The 17,355-nt window shown below is 41.8% G+C and overlaps 1 protein-coding gene across 1 annotated transcript in view; it reads left to right on the forward strand.

Moving 5' to 3' along the window:
- pak5 (p21 protein (Cdc42/Rac)-activated kinase 5) overlaps nt 1-17,355 on the forward strand; it is a 39,919-nt gene that overhangs the window by 15,359 nt on the left and 7,205 nt on the right. The window contains 5 exon segments of the mRNA XM_051071968.1: nt 10,665-11,318; nt 11,320-11,505; nt 15,708-15,917; nt 16,393-16,534; nt 16,610-16,764. Of these exon segments, the coding sequence (XP_050927925.1) occupies nt 10,665-11,318; nt 11,320-11,505; nt 15,708-15,917; nt 16,393-16,534; nt 16,610-16,764 (1,347 nt within the window).

A 17,355-nucleotide genomic window follows, 5' to 3' on the forward strand; every position in this document is an offset into this window, starting at 1 on the left:
CTTACATTGATCTAGAATGAAATTGGTCAAAGCAGAAATAGACTTGAAGGAAAATAACTCCTGATTGATGTGTGTCTGTGCAGGCACGCACACACACACACACAAACAGATAGAGAGAGCATCTGTCTTTCTTGGCACTGAGCTGAAGTGGATGGCATTGATTTAGACCCCTCTCATTCCTTCCTCCACTCTGCTCCTCCTCCTCTGCTTTCTCACTTTGTCTTCTCTCGCAGGCTGCCATTCACAGTCACACTCTGCAAATCACCTCTCACGGAGGCTTCAGAGCCACAGTCGGCGGGGGAATTTTGGCTTTCAGATACGCGTGCCGTACTTTGCCAGGGCAGCTCAAAATGTCCTGGCTAACAACCATCCTTCAGTGTCTGAATGTGGGTTTTTTGGAAGGACATTTAAGCTGTGAATTTTAAATAGGAAAGGATTGTTGCAGGAAAAAAATATATGAGATAATTGGTGTGTCATACTTTAAAAGCTGCAAGTTTGTAAGGAATTGGCAGTGCTTTCCAATTTCTTGATGAGAAACTGTGGGGTGACTCTTCAAAACCTCAATCTTCTTGAACACATTAATACTCTGTGGAGTGAGTATAAATGTGCTTTTATAACTTTAATGTGAAGCTTTGCATCCTTCTGAAGTGAAGCACAGCATTTGAAAAGCAGTGTCATCAACTAGGGTCCCTGAATATGAAATGGCTCTGTAATGCATTCTTTGTTTCTCAGTCAGCACATGGTACCTCACACTTGGTGTGAAGTAATTTACTGAGTGGACTTGTAGTATCCTCGTGTGGCCAGAATGACAAATTACAACTCACAGCTCAACTCATTCACTTCCTTTTTCATTGTGGGAGAATACTGGATGCAAATCACTCTTTGATCCATCTATCATCATTTCGGGGACAGATTAGAGTGAGCATCATTTCTATTATTTCATAAGCCTCATCTGTGCCATTATTTGATCTGTTTTGATGGGCTGTACCAGATCACAAAACTCATAACAAAATTATTTCATTCACTCATAAATGTCCAAAGATAATATTGTCCTCACAAACAAGACAGTTTAATCAAACAGATCACAGTTAAGTTCATAAACTTACATTTTTAAAATCTCATTAGTTTGGTTTATACTCTACGTGGCTTTGACTTGATGTTTTGATTTCAAAATGAGTGTTGGATCTTTACTGTTTTCATTACTTTTTTCACATTCAATATCAATCTCAAAAGTCTATCAGCAGTCTATGGCTATGCTTAGAGCTCTGTAAGACTGTACTTCTTTTCTTTCCTTCCAAATGTGGTTTTCTTGCCCGGAGCAGGTGCTTGTGGTGATAATGGCCACTTGCCAAGAGTTCCAGCCATTGTTGCACTTACTATTCCATTTTCAGCATGATTGAGGTTAGAATATGCTCTCTGGTCAGTGCGACTTCTGAGTCCTCTCATGCTGAACTCAGGGCAGACTGGGTGCTATAGTGACTCACTATCACCTCCTTGAAGTACAAAGTTGTATCACAAGAAAACAAGATAACTTCAAGGTACCTTTCAAAACTGTTATTTCTTCACAGTGTTAATAATTTTAGTTACTTACTTATAGCACCTTATTCAACTGTTACTTTGAGCTAAATGTTAATGTCAGCTAGCTAACATGCTCACAGTAGCAAAGCTACACAGGTGTAATGTTTACCATGTTCACTGTTTCAGCATGCCAGTGTTTTCTAATTGGCACAAAGTACAGTGAACTCATTCATGTTCAAAATGTGCCTTCAGTCTATCGTTTGATAGTGACCTTGACAATTGCAGTTGGAAGATATAAGGTGAAAGCGTTTGTGTTTGTGTGTGAGGGGTAAAAGTGGAATAATAATGAGAAGCAAAGACAACAGGAGAGCAGCCTAATGAGTGGAAAATGGAGTATAAAGTGAGTGTTGGATGAGGATGGTAGGGGCAGCGATGTGTTGTAGGGGCCTATAACTGGTGGACAGGGCTCCGATTAATGAGTGCTGGTGTGTAATTAATCTCTAGTGGGCAGCTGTCTGTTTATCTGTCTCAGAGTTGACAAGAAGATAACTGAGGGACATCTAATTGATCCCCTCCTCTTCTTCTTGCTCTCTGTCGCCTCTCCTTTCTCCTCCTTTAGATCAGAAAGTTTCCCAGACAGTGACAGACTCATTTGGAAACTCCTTGGAAAGGAGAGACCTCGCCAGAAACCATTTAGATCACATAATTGATCACACTGGAAAAGACAGAGTACTGAAGTTTGTTTGTTCTACTTACTGTCTTATTATTATATTTTCTAGAAATTTCTGCAGCTATGTTTCTGAATCAGCCTAAATGTGCCAGTGCTTAGAGCGGTGGAAAAAAAAAAAAGATGGGTGTCCAGGCTTTACTGCACTAATATGCTTAAGGTCAGGGGATTTGGTCTGACTTTATGTTTGTATTTCATTATGCCTCCACCACTAATCCATTTTGCTGGAAATCATCCCTGATTCCATGCAATTCACCCTGTGTGATTCATGGATCCCAGAGCTTGTTGTTGAGGCTTTACCCAGTTGAGGTCAAAGGTGACTGGGTCACACTGGTCTGAGCTGCCAGGAGCTGTGGGGGTCGGAGGCATCATGTCACTGGAGGAAGACATAGCCTCAAATACTCACCCGCTTGTGTAAGGGGCTCCACAATCTGCCTACAGCAGCAAGATACACATAAATGCACATATATGTGATACAAGTGCTATACAAACTGATACACACAAAAATTGCATAAAAATGCACAGAAATTAAGCCCATTGAACACCACCAGTCATTTCCTCAAGTTCTGTTTAGGCAAAAGTATACACAAATTTGACCAAAAAAGGGAATCCCTAACCTGCAGAAATTGAGATATAGAAATTGGGATCTAAGCAGTTATTGAAGTCGTTCCCAAGCTTTCTTTTTGGACTTGCGACCTCTCACAGTAACATAATGTCTGCATGTGACCCCTCCTGTCTATAAGCTCTGTAAGCAGTTCACTCGTAGACTGATGTTCCAGTACATATGAAGATGCTCTGAGTAAAATTTTGGCCTTAAACGTGTCAAAATGATGTATAAGAATGACTAGCAGAGGCGGCAGTGACAGTATATTCTACTTTGTTCTATTTTGGAAATGTATGATGACAAGTTAATAGACACAAGAAAAACAGAAGGTCTATTCCAATATACAGAGCCTGACATAACGGATTCAGTGATGACTATAATCAAATGTTTGAGCCTTTGTGTGATTCAGTTCAGTTGTGTGATATCAATTGTAAAATATGCAATAATTATTACATTATCTGTTATAAGTTAAAATATGAAATAAAAGAATTCTGGTGAAAGACAATGACACATGCCATTTTGGGTAGGTGTACAGTAATTGTAGTCCTTATTTTATAACACATAGGAGTCAGTACACCTAGACTATGCTAGAAGTTATGTTTAGCTTCTTTATATAAAGATTCTCAATCAAAGGCAAAGACTTCTAAACTTCACTTTCTCTTTCCTCTTTTATGAACATGCATGCATACAATATACAGATACACCTGGACACTGTAACAGGCTGTAGCAGAATGATTGTCAAGTCAGCTTTGTGTGTACAGCCCCTCCTCAGCATGTTCAGATGATGGTTATTAGCTTCTGTAACTAACAAGCAGCAGGATGGCCTGAGGAAACAGGTCAGCTCACAGCCTATTAATCATGGAAATGCTCCAAAATCCGCTCCTTGACTAATCCTGTTCATATTTGCTAAGACCTCATCTGTAGTTCAGCTAATAACATGTCAAGAACTCAGTGAAACTGTTCAGTGAAATCCTCTGCTAAGTAATACAGGTGGGTCAACCTGTCAGCCCGCGTACTGATCTGAGGTCATATTCGGCTGCGTTTTGAGGTCAGGATTAGTCGTTCTAATTAATAACTGAGATCTGAGATATGTGCCTCAGGCAATCTTATTACCAGAAGCCTCACTGTACTTTGTCCCTTTATCAGTGAAATTAACATCCACATCATTTTATTGCATGGTTATTTAATTCACAATAAATGTTCTAGGCTCAGATTTGAAATACTGAGTCAGACCAGCAGAGGGCAGCAGAGGACAAGCCACTTCCTGCTTCTCGCAGGCTAATACACAACAATGATGAAACGCTGCTGCCATGGGAAAACTGCTCTGGCTCATTTTCAGATGTTTCACATCACAAAAACTTTTTACTGTCTCTGAGGAGATACATGAAAATATATTTACATGGTGAATAAGATTTGAGATCTTTAGAACATTCCCAGACTGTTCTTAACAACTTCTCTGATTGACATGTAAATGAAAAATCATGAGACACTTCCTGAAATGAACCATGTTTTTTTAGTACTATAATATGAGGCCCTTTTACTCAGTGCACAGGGAAAACATGTAATATTTGTTTTTAGGCAATCACACAGTTCAACATAATATGGATTGTATGGAAGTATAATGTTCAGCAGACATTTATTTACTGGGGGTCAGTGGAGCTGTTTTTTCAAGGATTTTTCTCTGGAAATCAGAAACTCCTTCCTGTACTCACTATTGTATTATATAGCTCTTTCCAGGAACCGTCAAAGGAAAATTCATTCTCTTTGAAAATGAAATTGAACACAAAATGTTTTATTTTTAAAATTTTATTTATTTTAATGTCCCACAACCAAATTGTGGGAATTGGAATTAAGCGTTAGAATCACCACTGAGGCATCTCTGTGTGTGTATCTCAGTAGAAATATTCTTGAAAAGAATTGCATATTTCTGCTGTAAGTGTCGGCACTGAAGTCAAAGAGTGAAAAGTGAATAGCCTAATGACCTGTGAAACTTAACCATTATGAATTATTGCACTGGTGATCAGTTTGGAAAAGGGCAAATTATTTGAGCAGCCTGTCATGCCTGTAGCGCCCAGTCAACTGCAGCAGACATTAAGGGACAGAGTGGAAGAGTCAGTCAGCACAGGTACCCCTGTGCTCAGAGAGGCCAGGTTCCTATTCTGTGGCGATGCAAAATCATCCACAGAATCCAGGGAAAAAAGAATTTAGTTTCTTGTTCATGAAAACTGTTATTGTAGCACCACCATGAGGCCAGCTGACATAAATTTTGTTGCCTGAGTAGTGCGTAACTCTCTGAACATACTTTCCAGGTTTAATGTCATGTTTAATGAGATCCACACACTTTTAAATACTACTACTATTACTATTAATGCTAATAATAATATATTAGAATTCCACAGTGCTTGGACCCCTAAATAGCATTTTAGCTTTAGCAGCATGCTGCTTTTACCACTTCCATCCAGCAGAGAGAGCTAGAGGATAAGGACTTCCTAATCTCTGTACTTACCTGAATCATGAGATTATCTATTTACATCCATGTTATGTTCACTGTGAACTCATACATTGTTGATAAAGGTAAGAGCCTTTGTCTTATACAGTATCACCTAGATCAAAAAGGAGCCTGATCCAAAGCAGTGATAATACACTGAGCCATTTTTATCACTCTGTGAATGATGGATGCCTCATTTCATACAAATAACGTCTTTACTCTTTGTTGATGCATCAGCTGTGGCTAGTTGCTTTATTTGATCATTCATTAGTCAGTACTGTAGGTCATGTTTGGCTCTTATCGAGACACTCAAAGGAAAGTCGTGAGTAGTGTCTTTGTCTGCTGTCTCAAGGGCTCTCTGATATTATCTCACTCAGACGGCAGTGAATAAGCTTCTGTTCACAAATTGGTCACTGATGTAGAAGGATATTGTACTTCAGGAGCAGCAGCAGCAGTAGTAGTAGAGATGTATGTGTGTGCTGACCAGGTTTGTGTGTGTGTGTGTGTGTGTGTGTGCGTGTGTATAAATACCCACGCGTGCTTGCTCTCTGCAGTGTGAGTCGTGACAGAAATTCACAGAGTAGAGATGGTGCCTGGGATTTAATATGGAAAGAGGGAGAATGTTGAGATGTGGAGGAGGAGATGGATGAAAAGAAATATTCCTGTTGTATTAATGCATGTTTGGTCATGTTCTACTGTACAGCACGGCATGTCAGAAAACATGTGACGTGATTTCTATGTGTTTGAGTTTGGACAGGACTGGGGTTTGAGAGTGGGCGTGTTGAGTAGGCGATGTTCTGCAGTATGTGTGTGTGTGTGTATGTGAGAGAGAGAGAGAGGCAGAGAGAGCGAGTGGGGGTGTGGTAGGTGATGAGCTTTCATGTGTGACTAAAGACACACAAAGGGGAGGAGTTACACATCTGCCTCTGTTGTGCATGTGTGTGTGAGTGGCAATGTATATATATATGGGTATGAGTTTGATTGTGTGTGTGTCTGCCTGTATTTCATGCAGGTGCAGGATAGCAAATTAAGCGAAGGTAAAAGTATTCATACACTGGAATATAGCTTCTGAACTAAGCCATGCAACACAACTAGTATTATATCAGTTGTTCAAGTTATTGCACTTACACATAATAAGACAGTTAGCGCCACCTTGGGCTGTGGGGATTTGGGATTGGCATGTCTGACATTTTATATTTGCTACATTTTAAGAGTTGCCAACTTTCTCAGACTAAATTCACCTGTGAATTCTTCTGATTGTAATGTGCTTCAAAATGCTTCAGCTTTAAAATTTGCGGAAGTTGCTTTTGAATGCAGATTGCTGCAGACAGCAGAAACCAAAATCAAAAGAAACTGCAGTGCATAGGATCCAGGCAGCAGAGGAGCAGAGCTCCTCCTCCTCCTCCTTCCTCTGGCCCCTCAGTTGTCCCGGGACCCTGCTGGCCAGCGAAGCGCAGCCTCCAAACCAGGGTTCTAGCTAAGAGTCACAGGAAGGGCAAGCTCATTAATTATCTCTCCCTCTCTTTCTCCCTCCATCCTCCCATCACACCCTCCCTTCATTACCAGCAAGGTTAATCCCCCCTTATCTCCCAACGAGCCTCATTTTTCATGGCTCCCTTCTCTACGACACTCCCTCCCTCACCCCTTCACCACCCATTCCTTTCTGCTTTCTTCAGCAGCTTCTCAGTTTTTTCTTCTCTTTTCTATCGCTAGTTTTATATCATTCCATCTAGTTTGTTTTTTGGTCATTTCTCCAACACATACTTCCTATTTCTTCTGCTCTTCTCCCATCTGTCATCTTCCCATTTTCTTTCCTTTCCTTTCCTTTCCGCTCCTCTCCACTCTCCTTTCTCCTCTCCCCTCCTTTCCTTTCCTTTTTCTCCCGTGCTTACCTTGAACTGGCCGTGGTGAGTGGAGAGAGTAGATCTATTACAGCTTATCACTAAAGGACAGGCCAACGCCGCACGCCGGTGAAATATGGCTGCTGTCACAGCCACCGCTGAACACGACCCGTGCACAAGGCTCCCAGAGCTTTAAGGAGTGTGGGGGTGGGGGTGAGGAGAATGGGGGAAGGGGGGCACGGAAGCCAGTATCAGCCCCCTAATTCAAATTAATGGAAAGATTTTCAGGCTTGATGCCGACCGTTTGACAGTGATTTGGCACACAATTAACCTTGTCTCCCACTCCCCTCTGCAACCCCCACCCCCACCCCCATCCCCGCGTCACCTCCTTGGTTTCATTCGCTGCCTTGTTCGCTCTGACTTCTCTCTCCATCCGCTGTGCCCGTCATGCTCCTCGACACAGTGTTATTGATTATGGACCAAATGGAGATGATGATGTTTTATTAGATAACTGACACTCCCTACTGTTGTATGCCAATTGAATTAGCTCTGAATCACCAACATCCATGCAGCGGAACATGATGTGACTCGGCCTCATTTTGGGATTCACACAAAGCGCGCCATTCGCAGCCAACTCACAGCACAGTTTAGAGGAAGTGTGAGAATAACTCTCATCACAATAACAGCAGCATTAACTATCTGTAGCAGTTTTATTTGCATCAGTTAACAACATTAATACGACATGAGCATTATTTTTTAAAGAAAATGGAGCTTAACAGCAGGAGCAGAGCCATGTGACTTTTTTCATAAGTATATGAGTTGTGATTTTTATATGTCAGCCCAGGCCTGTTCTATGTACTGCAACATCTGTCCAGAGCATAATAGATTTCCACTCACCAACCTGTTTAAAAGACCATCCGTCCTGCAGCCTCAGCCTCTCAGCTAGACTTTACTCACTGCTTTTATAGGCCATTTCACCTTGGGTTCCAGTTCATGGCACCAAACAGCCCATGGCTCTCAAACAGAGGAGAGCAACTGGAGTGTTAAAGAGGGAGAGGGGAGGTATACCAAGTAACAGTTTAGAAGAGAGAGACAATGTGTGGAAGAACTAGCTTTAGTGACAACAGAAGCTTCTGAAGAGCAAAAAAGAAAGAGAGAAAATTAGCAGGTACAAGCAACAACTAAAAATGATCATTTAGTTAGGATACAAGGAAAAGGGCAGTTACCATGGTTACCTGCACAATTCATTCAAACAGCTGTCATTAGCCTTTGTTTCAATAATGACACTGAGCAAGAAATTGAATGTTACATTGTATCGAAACAGGGAGATATGTGGTGGTCTGTTTGCTAGTTTTTAATACTTTTTGTTACTTCGCAGTTAAAATCATCAATGTGAAACAATGAGGCAGCAAGGGAGATTTAGTTCAACTAAAGTACCTCTACCATAAAATGTATCTTGTAGCAAAACACAGACCTTCCTGTGGCTGGAAATGAAAAGAGACAGCTTATATTGGAATCAATCATGTATAAAGAAGTGATAATACTGTTTTTATTAACTGTGGTAGCCTGGTTGAGCCACAATCTTGTAGATGACAGCAAGGCAGTTTGCAGGTAGCTAAGTGAAGGAGTCCAGATGTATCCCTCTGTCAGCACAATGTTTGCTCCGTGTTGATGATTATCCCAGCTTTTCTGAGAGTCTGCCTCAGCACATGTGACATCAACAAACTACAGCAGAGACAAGTATGACAGGTATGTGATGGACAGCGAGGTGTGCGCACTGTCAGAGGGTGTCTAAGAACTTGCTGATGTGACATTGTCAGGTCTTAGAGTGCGGTTCAGCAAACGACTTCAGATGTGAAAGAAGGAAAAGGCTAACAAGTATTTACAGTATAGAGGTGAACAATACAATGGGTTTGTCATTATATGCCTTCACAAAAGGCTAGTAAAGGCTCCCACAGTGGGAATCAAAGAGCTGTCCCAATGGATCAGGCCTTCTGGGTAACAATTACCTAATTTAGCAACTTGAATTGAGTTTAGCTTTAATTTACTCCACTGTTATATCTTTAACAAACTCATTCATTTGATGATATTTGAGGGAATATAACTGAGAATTTGTGGGGAATAGGATATTTGCTGGGCTTGAAACCCACATGAATTTGCGTTGACAGGTGGGCGGTAATTTTTGTGGATAGGGAGCTGAAAACTGACTGAAACCATAAAGGCTCAAATGCACTAAATGCCTAAAGTATGAGGGGTACTTTCATGAAATGCACCAGGGATATTAATCCAGGTAAAGCAAGGAGAGGAAGAGAAATTACGAATGTAGAAGCACACAAGGATTTGTAAGAGAACTCAGATTGTGGATTGTGCAAAATATAACAGCTGACAAGACGCTGACTGGAAGGATTTAATACTTGAGGTACTTGGAGGCTGTAGTGCAAGGAAAACACCACAGTCAGAGATACAAAAATAAAATTTTGAGGTTTTGTTGGATCATGACAAAAAGCTCTCAGATCGATTATGTAAGAGTTTGAAATTCAGATAATCCTCACAGCTCGGCCTCCCCTCAGCGCTCAGCAGTCACGCAACATGTTTCCATTGTTCTAATGGGGTCTTTCCTGTAATGTCCAATAGGTAGAGTAGATAAAAGCTGTGTCTGGCTTTCACCATCAATCTCCTGATTTTTACTGTATGGTGGTGGTGGTGAGCCTCGCAGTCCATAAAAAAAAAAAAAAAAAAAACAGCATAGAGAGTGTAGGTGAATGAGTACTGCTGTAGCACCAGTTCCCAATGACTCACGACACGGCCGTGTAAAAGGCTTAACACAAGGTAGGAGGGGATAAGCAGCACCCCTGATGTTTAAGCTGCCTTTGCTTTGAAGCAGATGTGAGTATGTGCGTTCAGTCTGTCTCTACTCCTCACTCTTCCTTCATTTGTGTGTGCGAGCGCATGCTGGTGTACTCATGCACCTCACGAGCTCTAAACCAAACGTCACGACTATTAATGTACTCTGATCAGCCCACTGAAAATGAAGCTAATCTGTTGCGAGGGAAATGGAGCAGGAATTAGCTCCTTCAATCCACCATCGGTTTCCTTTTAGCATCTAAGGTATCCCGCCATTTATCTCCATGCATTTTCTAGTTGCATCCTAACTCACAACAACTAGTGGTTGTGTAGACTGATGCCTGCCGATCTTCCAGATGACAAACGCCGGCGTTCATTGATTGCAAGTGATGATTAATTTCATACTTGTCACAAAGCCCTGATACACATGAATTGAAATTCCAGCCTGAAAATCGATGTGTTTTTAGTTAACTGAAGTTGATTAATTAGGAATTTCAATTCATCTCATTCAGTTTTCAGCCAGGAATGATTAAACTGAAATTGAATGTACTGCAACCCAAAGTATCAGGGCTATCTCCATCAAACTTTCAAACAGCAGGCTCTCTTGCATGTTAAGTGTAAATGTCTTTGTTCTTCTCATAGACCATTGTCCGAGGGAACCGGCCACCCAAAGATGCATCCATCAACGGCCTGCTGGAGGAGTTTGATAACATCTCAGTAACACGCTCCAACTCCCTGCGTAAAGAGAGCCCACCAGGTCCCCATCAGGCTGGAAGCAGCTCCAAACCCTTGGGCATTGGTCATCCCAGCGCCCCAGAGGAGAATGGATTCAACCACTACTACTCCCGCTACTCCTGTGATCTAGACACCTCCAGCAGGGACTTCTCTCTGGATGCTGGCAAGCCAGGGTTCTCCATAGATGGGGACTGGGCTGTGGGCAGGCACTATCGGTTCACCAAGCAGAATGGCCACTCGCACCCCATACGCAGCCCCTTCTACCCAGATGCCATGCCCCAAAAATCTGACTACGGCAAACTGCCACCGGACTACCACACCTACCTGGAGAGCAAAGGCCGCTCTGCTGATGAAGTGGCCTCCACCGTGGGGAGTGGGGTGGGTTCCAGTGGCTACTATCGGGCGTCTGTGGGTGGCTCGTCCAGCCAAGACTACCGGGACACTTCAGTAGGCACACCGTCTCGTGCCTCGCTACACAGTGAACAGATCAACTATCCGGACAGTGAGTGGAGCTATGGTGGCCTGCGGGACGAATATGAAAAGCGACCCAAGAGTTCTTATCGTGACGCAGACCAGCCCCACGCCGGCTATCAGGCAGCGATCTCGATCAGGCTCTGGGCTGCAGGAGCCAAATGTCCCCTATGCAGCCAGCGGGGCTTTCAAGAACCCTCCACAGGCCCATCCATACAGCTCCTACACCTACCCTCGCCTCTCGGAGAGTCTCGCTAACTCACAGACCATAGCTAAGGTAACTTCAACAAAACACACAAATTATGCACTCTACTAATAATTTTTAATAAAAAGCCTATTCATCTATGAAAATAATTGTGACAGGGACTTTGGCAGTGTTTACTCTAAACTGTAGAGCATATCATATAATCTACCAAATTATAGTGGCTGTCCATGAAACGTGTTTCAACAAGGCACTCCACATAACCCTGACAGGCCTGTAGGAAACATTTCAGAGAAAATTACACAGATGTATCCCCACATTTAGTCCCACCTCCCATCCACCTGCAGTCTCTTTCAAATATTCAGTCCTTTTCCTTCTTCTTTCTCTGTCTCCCTGCGTTTCTAGTTCTCTCACATTCTCTCTTTATACATTTTTTTATGGCCCTCCTGCCAGATAGACAGTGTCAGCTGCTAATCTACTCTTCCCCAGAGGAGGCAGGCGCTGCCACATACAGAATTACCCCTCCTTCAGTAACCACTGCCTCTGCACACAGATCAATTAATGCTCGTACTACTGACCATCGACCAGAAGGCTCTGAATTACAGAGTGGACACTGAGAGGCACAAAGGAATGTGGGGGATAAAGAGAGAGGAGGCAGTGACATGGCAGGAAGAAATTAGATCAGAGAAGAACTGATAAAAAATGTGTGATAACCTGCAATGTGTGGTTTTGCTGTAATCATATACCTCAACTTATGTTAAAAAAAAAAAGCAGACAGGCTTGCAGAATAATAAGAACATAATTCATTTTATGTAGTGAACATCCTTTCAACATAAATTGCAATCCCAGTTAAAAATTCATTATATAATCACTAGTATGATTATAATTATACTATAAATTATACTATAATTTACAATTACATTTGCAATGTATGATATTAGCTTCGTGGGCCAATAAGAACTAAGATTGCTGCTGTCACTCAGTGGCAATTAAATATCTAATTGAGAAGCTTTGTGTCAAGTTAAACTGTAAGAGAGATTAGATTTACACAGCAGTGTCTTATCTGCAAAGAAGTGGTGTGTTATGCCTGCAAATGATGCCCAAAAGGTTCTTCTGTGTGTTCTGTAGCTAGCCAAACTAGATGCAGATATGAATCTTAAACAGTTCCATACATGAATGTATTATGGGTGCTCCTAACCAAAGGTGTCACCGAAGCATGAACAAATAAGCAGCTTTCACAGATTAGCACCTCAAGGTGATGAAAGTGATGTGCAAATTTTGTGGTAAAATCGCATTTAGCAGCTAGCCAAAAGAACAAGAAATAGACAGTAAATATAGAACTAAAAATTTTATGATTAGTAAAATTGCCCCGCACCATGACCTGACCTGTTTCATAGCTCATAGCTTCCCATGGAGTAAGAAACACATTCACTGTTATTACTTTAGACTGAGACACCCAAGAGATTCTTCCATGCAGAGACTCCAAGCAAAACAAGAGCAAACAAATCCTCCATGCATTAGTGGCTGTATAATGTAACCATATGTTTCCACTTAAGTTAATCGTGGTGATTCTATATTTAGATTAGGTTACTATATTAACAGGAGGCTAAAGATGCTGCCAGTCAATGCAACAGCAGGGGTAAGTCATATAGTGTTCATTCTATAAGGTGCCCTTATCATTTCTTTGCACTGCATATTCTTTATATCATTCTCCAAAGCTTTCAGTGCCCCATTAGGTCCATTATACAGGAGTGTGTACTGCTATCACGGCTCTCCAATATCCTTCCTTCACACACAGCGAGTCCAGCAGCTGAGAGGAAAACTGGGTTTGCTGATGTAGATCCCAGGGTGCCTTGATGAAAAACCATTTAACCTGCATGCTTCAGTAAATAGCCACTCATAGAAAAAAACAACTCTGGAGAATGCAAGAGTAGCAGGATTGAAAGTGATTCAGGAGAAGGTCATTTTTCTTACATATTGTTTATTATTACCCTTTTCTGAGTTGTTGTGCTTGAAGAAGCACATTTGCTTCCCTGGAAATATGCAGTTTGTTGAGGCAGTGTAAAGATTCAGGACTTAACAGGATATGGTCTCATCCACAGCTTGTATATTGATCCAAAAAGCTAAAAATGCTAAAAACGCTAACAAAAAAAAAAAAAGGTATATTTTTATATTTTTTAATATTTGATTTGATGTTCTGTGCTGTTTATCCTGACCTTAAATCAAATGAAATATAAGGTATAATGAAGTGATAGCTGTGGAATCAATGCACCCTTGTGGTGTTTGGAGATTTCTCAGCAGTGGTAAGAAGAAAAAAAAAAAAAAACAAGGAGTCATCTGGCAGCTTAAGAATCACTATTCTTCTCGGCTCATGGACCTTGTAACAAACCCACCCCTCTCTATCCTCTCTCATTCTCTGTCTTTTCTTCCTTTTCCCTCATTCAGCCCACTCACACCACTGAAGTAAATCCTTCTTTTTCCCCCGCTGTTGTTGGGAGCCGGTGGGGATGTAACAGTAGACAGCACAGAGACTTGGCCACACGCAGACGCGCACACACACTCACAGAGATACAAACGTACACACTCCCTCTCTTCTTCCTTCCTCTCTCTTCCCCCCCCTCTCTCTCTCTCTCTCTGTTTTGTGGCGAGTGCGAGCTCAGTGCTGCAGCTCTCGGTGACAAATTGATGTTGCGGCACTTTCCCTTTCTGCAGCCTTAGCATAAAACTGGCCGAACGATGTTCCACCACGGAATTCAATTTCACAGTTGAGTTAGGTTGTTGATTACCCTGCCAAACTCAGATTAATGCACGTTTAACCAACATGGATCAGGAGACCCCTGGCTGACAGCCAGCCAGCGGTGCCGGCCAATGATGGTTGGTGAGGGGGGGAGGTGGAGTAGGGGGGACTGGGCTGTCCCAGCAGCAGCCCCCCCCTCCATCCCACACACACACCTGCCTTGAGTGATTGATTAAAAGAGTTCATACCATGTAATTATACACCATCCCAACACATCGGGGCTCCTCCTCCTGCCCTGTCTATGCATGTGTGTGTTTGAGCGTGTGTCTCTTTGTGTAAGTGTAAAAGAAAAAGATTTATAGGCACAGGGAGAGAAACAAATAATAGGAAAGAGAAGGAGAGGGAGTTTTCTATTATTCTCTCAGTCTCTTGAGAATTTATGATTGAAAAATAACATGCTGGTTTAAGAGCATTTTTGAAAGGTGTGGCAAAGGTAATTTAATTTAATCTCTGCGTGGATGGAGTCAGTTCGATCCACTACTGTCAGTACATTAGTTTCTGTATAGTCCATCCTGGACTATTAATATTTTGCCATTGCATCTTTAATTTATCACTTTGGCAGATGAATTTAAATACAATAAAATAACAAAAAAAAACAATTTTGTATATGCACACTGTAGCCCTTTCATTCCTGACTACAGTTAATGTGACTGACACTTTATAAAGAAGCTGAACATCCGGAATGGATTTAATCACTTTAGCCAAGTCATTTCTATTTTTTATATCACTTTTCTTTGGCCATCCATTATCCTGTGCATTAGGAATGCCAATGAAGAATGGAAAAAAAACATTTTCTAGCTTTTTCCTGGTTTTAATTAGCCATGGCCATTTTACCCAGCAGGACAGCTTCCACCTTTATAAACTGACAAAGTATGATGCTCACTACAAAGTCACTGAGTTATGAAATCACTACTGGTGTGTGGTTTGAGATTCTCCTCAATGTTTATGTCTGTGTGTGTGCACACATTTGTGTGTGTGCACCAGGCCTGTTATGAGTCAGATCATTTAAGCTGAGTCATACAACTGAGCTTTTAATAGGTCTCTCTAAGTTAAGCTCTACTCTGTGTGTGTGTGTGTGTGTGTGTGTGTGTACCAGTATTCCTACGTGTGCTCCAACACTTTAAAGGAGACTCACTTGTTTCTGGGATCTTGAGGAAGAGGTGTGTCCCAGATCTGGATTCTCCCTGGGATCCTGGTTGATGAATGGAGAAGTTGAGGAGCATTGTGGGGTCCTAATGATAAAGTATGGCCCTTGTCCTGTGGACTAAATGAACTCCATTAAGTCTGTCAAGGGCTAATGCACCTGCAGATGTACCTGGGAGTAGAGTGGGCATTTTACTGTGGACAGTGTGTTTGGTCATGTATGGACACTGATGCATTAAACATAGTAACTACACACTAGAATACTACAGTGTACAGTACACAAGTCTCAGGGCCCTGTCAATTAATCATTGATCATCAATTGTGATGTCTCCTCCAGGGTGACTATGAGCGTTCATCACGTGATGGAAGTCCCCAGGTTATGGGTGGTGACACCTACCCCCGAGGGCCTCTTAAGCTACCTCAGAGCCACACCAAGCCGCCTGGCTATCCCCCAGCACACCTGCCCTACCCCCCTGTCTTTCACCATTACAAACCCTCACCTTACCATCATCCCCCCTCCCAGCCAAGCCCCCCGTACACCCCTCAGGTACAGTATGTTCATTGATTTTCAGATATAAAAATGATGACAACCAGTATAGAGATGCTTCAGTCAGGGCTGATGATTGTCTTCTGTTTATGTAGATTTTTTCCAGAAATGTCACAAAAAACATTAAAAGTTTTTTTGTCCATTCGAAAACCATGCATATCCTGTCAAACTTGACAAAGGATTAAGTATTCCTTAACAGGCTGGAAGCTTTAATGTCTCTAAAAGTAATATAAAACATATAAAAACCTTTTTAATTTTCTAAAAAATGCATTAGCAATTAAGCTGAGCACAGGCCTGAAAAGATGTGTTTACTGCATGAATTTGGTAAGCCATACAAGATTAAGACAAGTCCAAACTAATTCCAGTTTTTGAACAAATCTAATATTCCCAAAGACAATAAATGTAGGACAGTTTTATTGCTACTCTAATTTTTTTTTTCTTCTCACTTTGTGCATGTATGTATGTTTTCACTCAGGGGGCCTACTCACAGCCTTCATCACCCTACATCCCACCAGGGGCCTATCCCCCTCCTTCCTGGGGGTCGAGCTCGGACACTCAACCCTCCAGAGTTTCCCATGAGCAGTTCAGAGCTGCGCTTCAACTGGTGGTCAACCCAGGTAAGAAATAAACAATGGAAATGAAAGTGACTCATGTGTCCTTTTAATTGAGCTATGGTTGTGTTTTTCCCACAGGCGACCCTCGGGAATACCTGGACAGCTTTATCAAGATAGGCGAGGGCTCCACAGGTATCGTGTGCATCGCCAGTGAGAAACACAGCGGCAAGCAGGTGGCTGTGAAGAAGATGGACCTCAGGAAACAGCAGAGGAGAGAGCTGCTCTTTAATGAGGTGTGAAAAACTGACAGAGTAACTGCAGTACACTTATCTCAAGAATAGTCACACCTAAAGCTGCACATTTTAACACAGAGTAACATCACTGGGGATTCTTACTACACACAATAACAGTTGGATGTGATTCTATTGCTATTACTGTGATTAAGTTTGACCCACAGAAATTAAGAGCATGATGCTCACTACTCACATGTGAGATCAGAGCTAACATTTATCACTGAGTATTGACAGCTTAAACAAGGAGCAGCAGAGATGAAACTGGTTTAAATAGCATCATTAAAGATGTCTCATTTTGTGCCAAATAGATAAAAATAAATCTCCCCATCCCACAGCATTACATTAGCTTGCTTATTAACAACAAACGCAAGTTCAGTTTTCCTCTATTTCCCTGACATATATTCATGGTAATCAAACCACTAACACATTTTTGCATCTGTAATTGCATTTATTTACTAAAAATTAAGTAGTGTTCACACTGAAAACCCTAGGCACCAAATTTATTCATAGCTGCTTCTATTTACGGTATGCTAACTATTGAAAAATGAGCTCCATATCATTTGCACTTGCACTGGAATAAATCATATTTGC

This window comes from Lates calcarifer, linkage group LG7_1 (assembly GCF_001640805.2).
Source record: "Lates calcarifer isolate ASB-BC8 linkage group LG7_1, TLL_Latcal_v3, whole genome shotgun sequence".
Lineage (NCBI taxonomy): Eukaryota > Metazoa > Chordata > Actinopteri > Centropomidae > Lates > Lates calcarifer.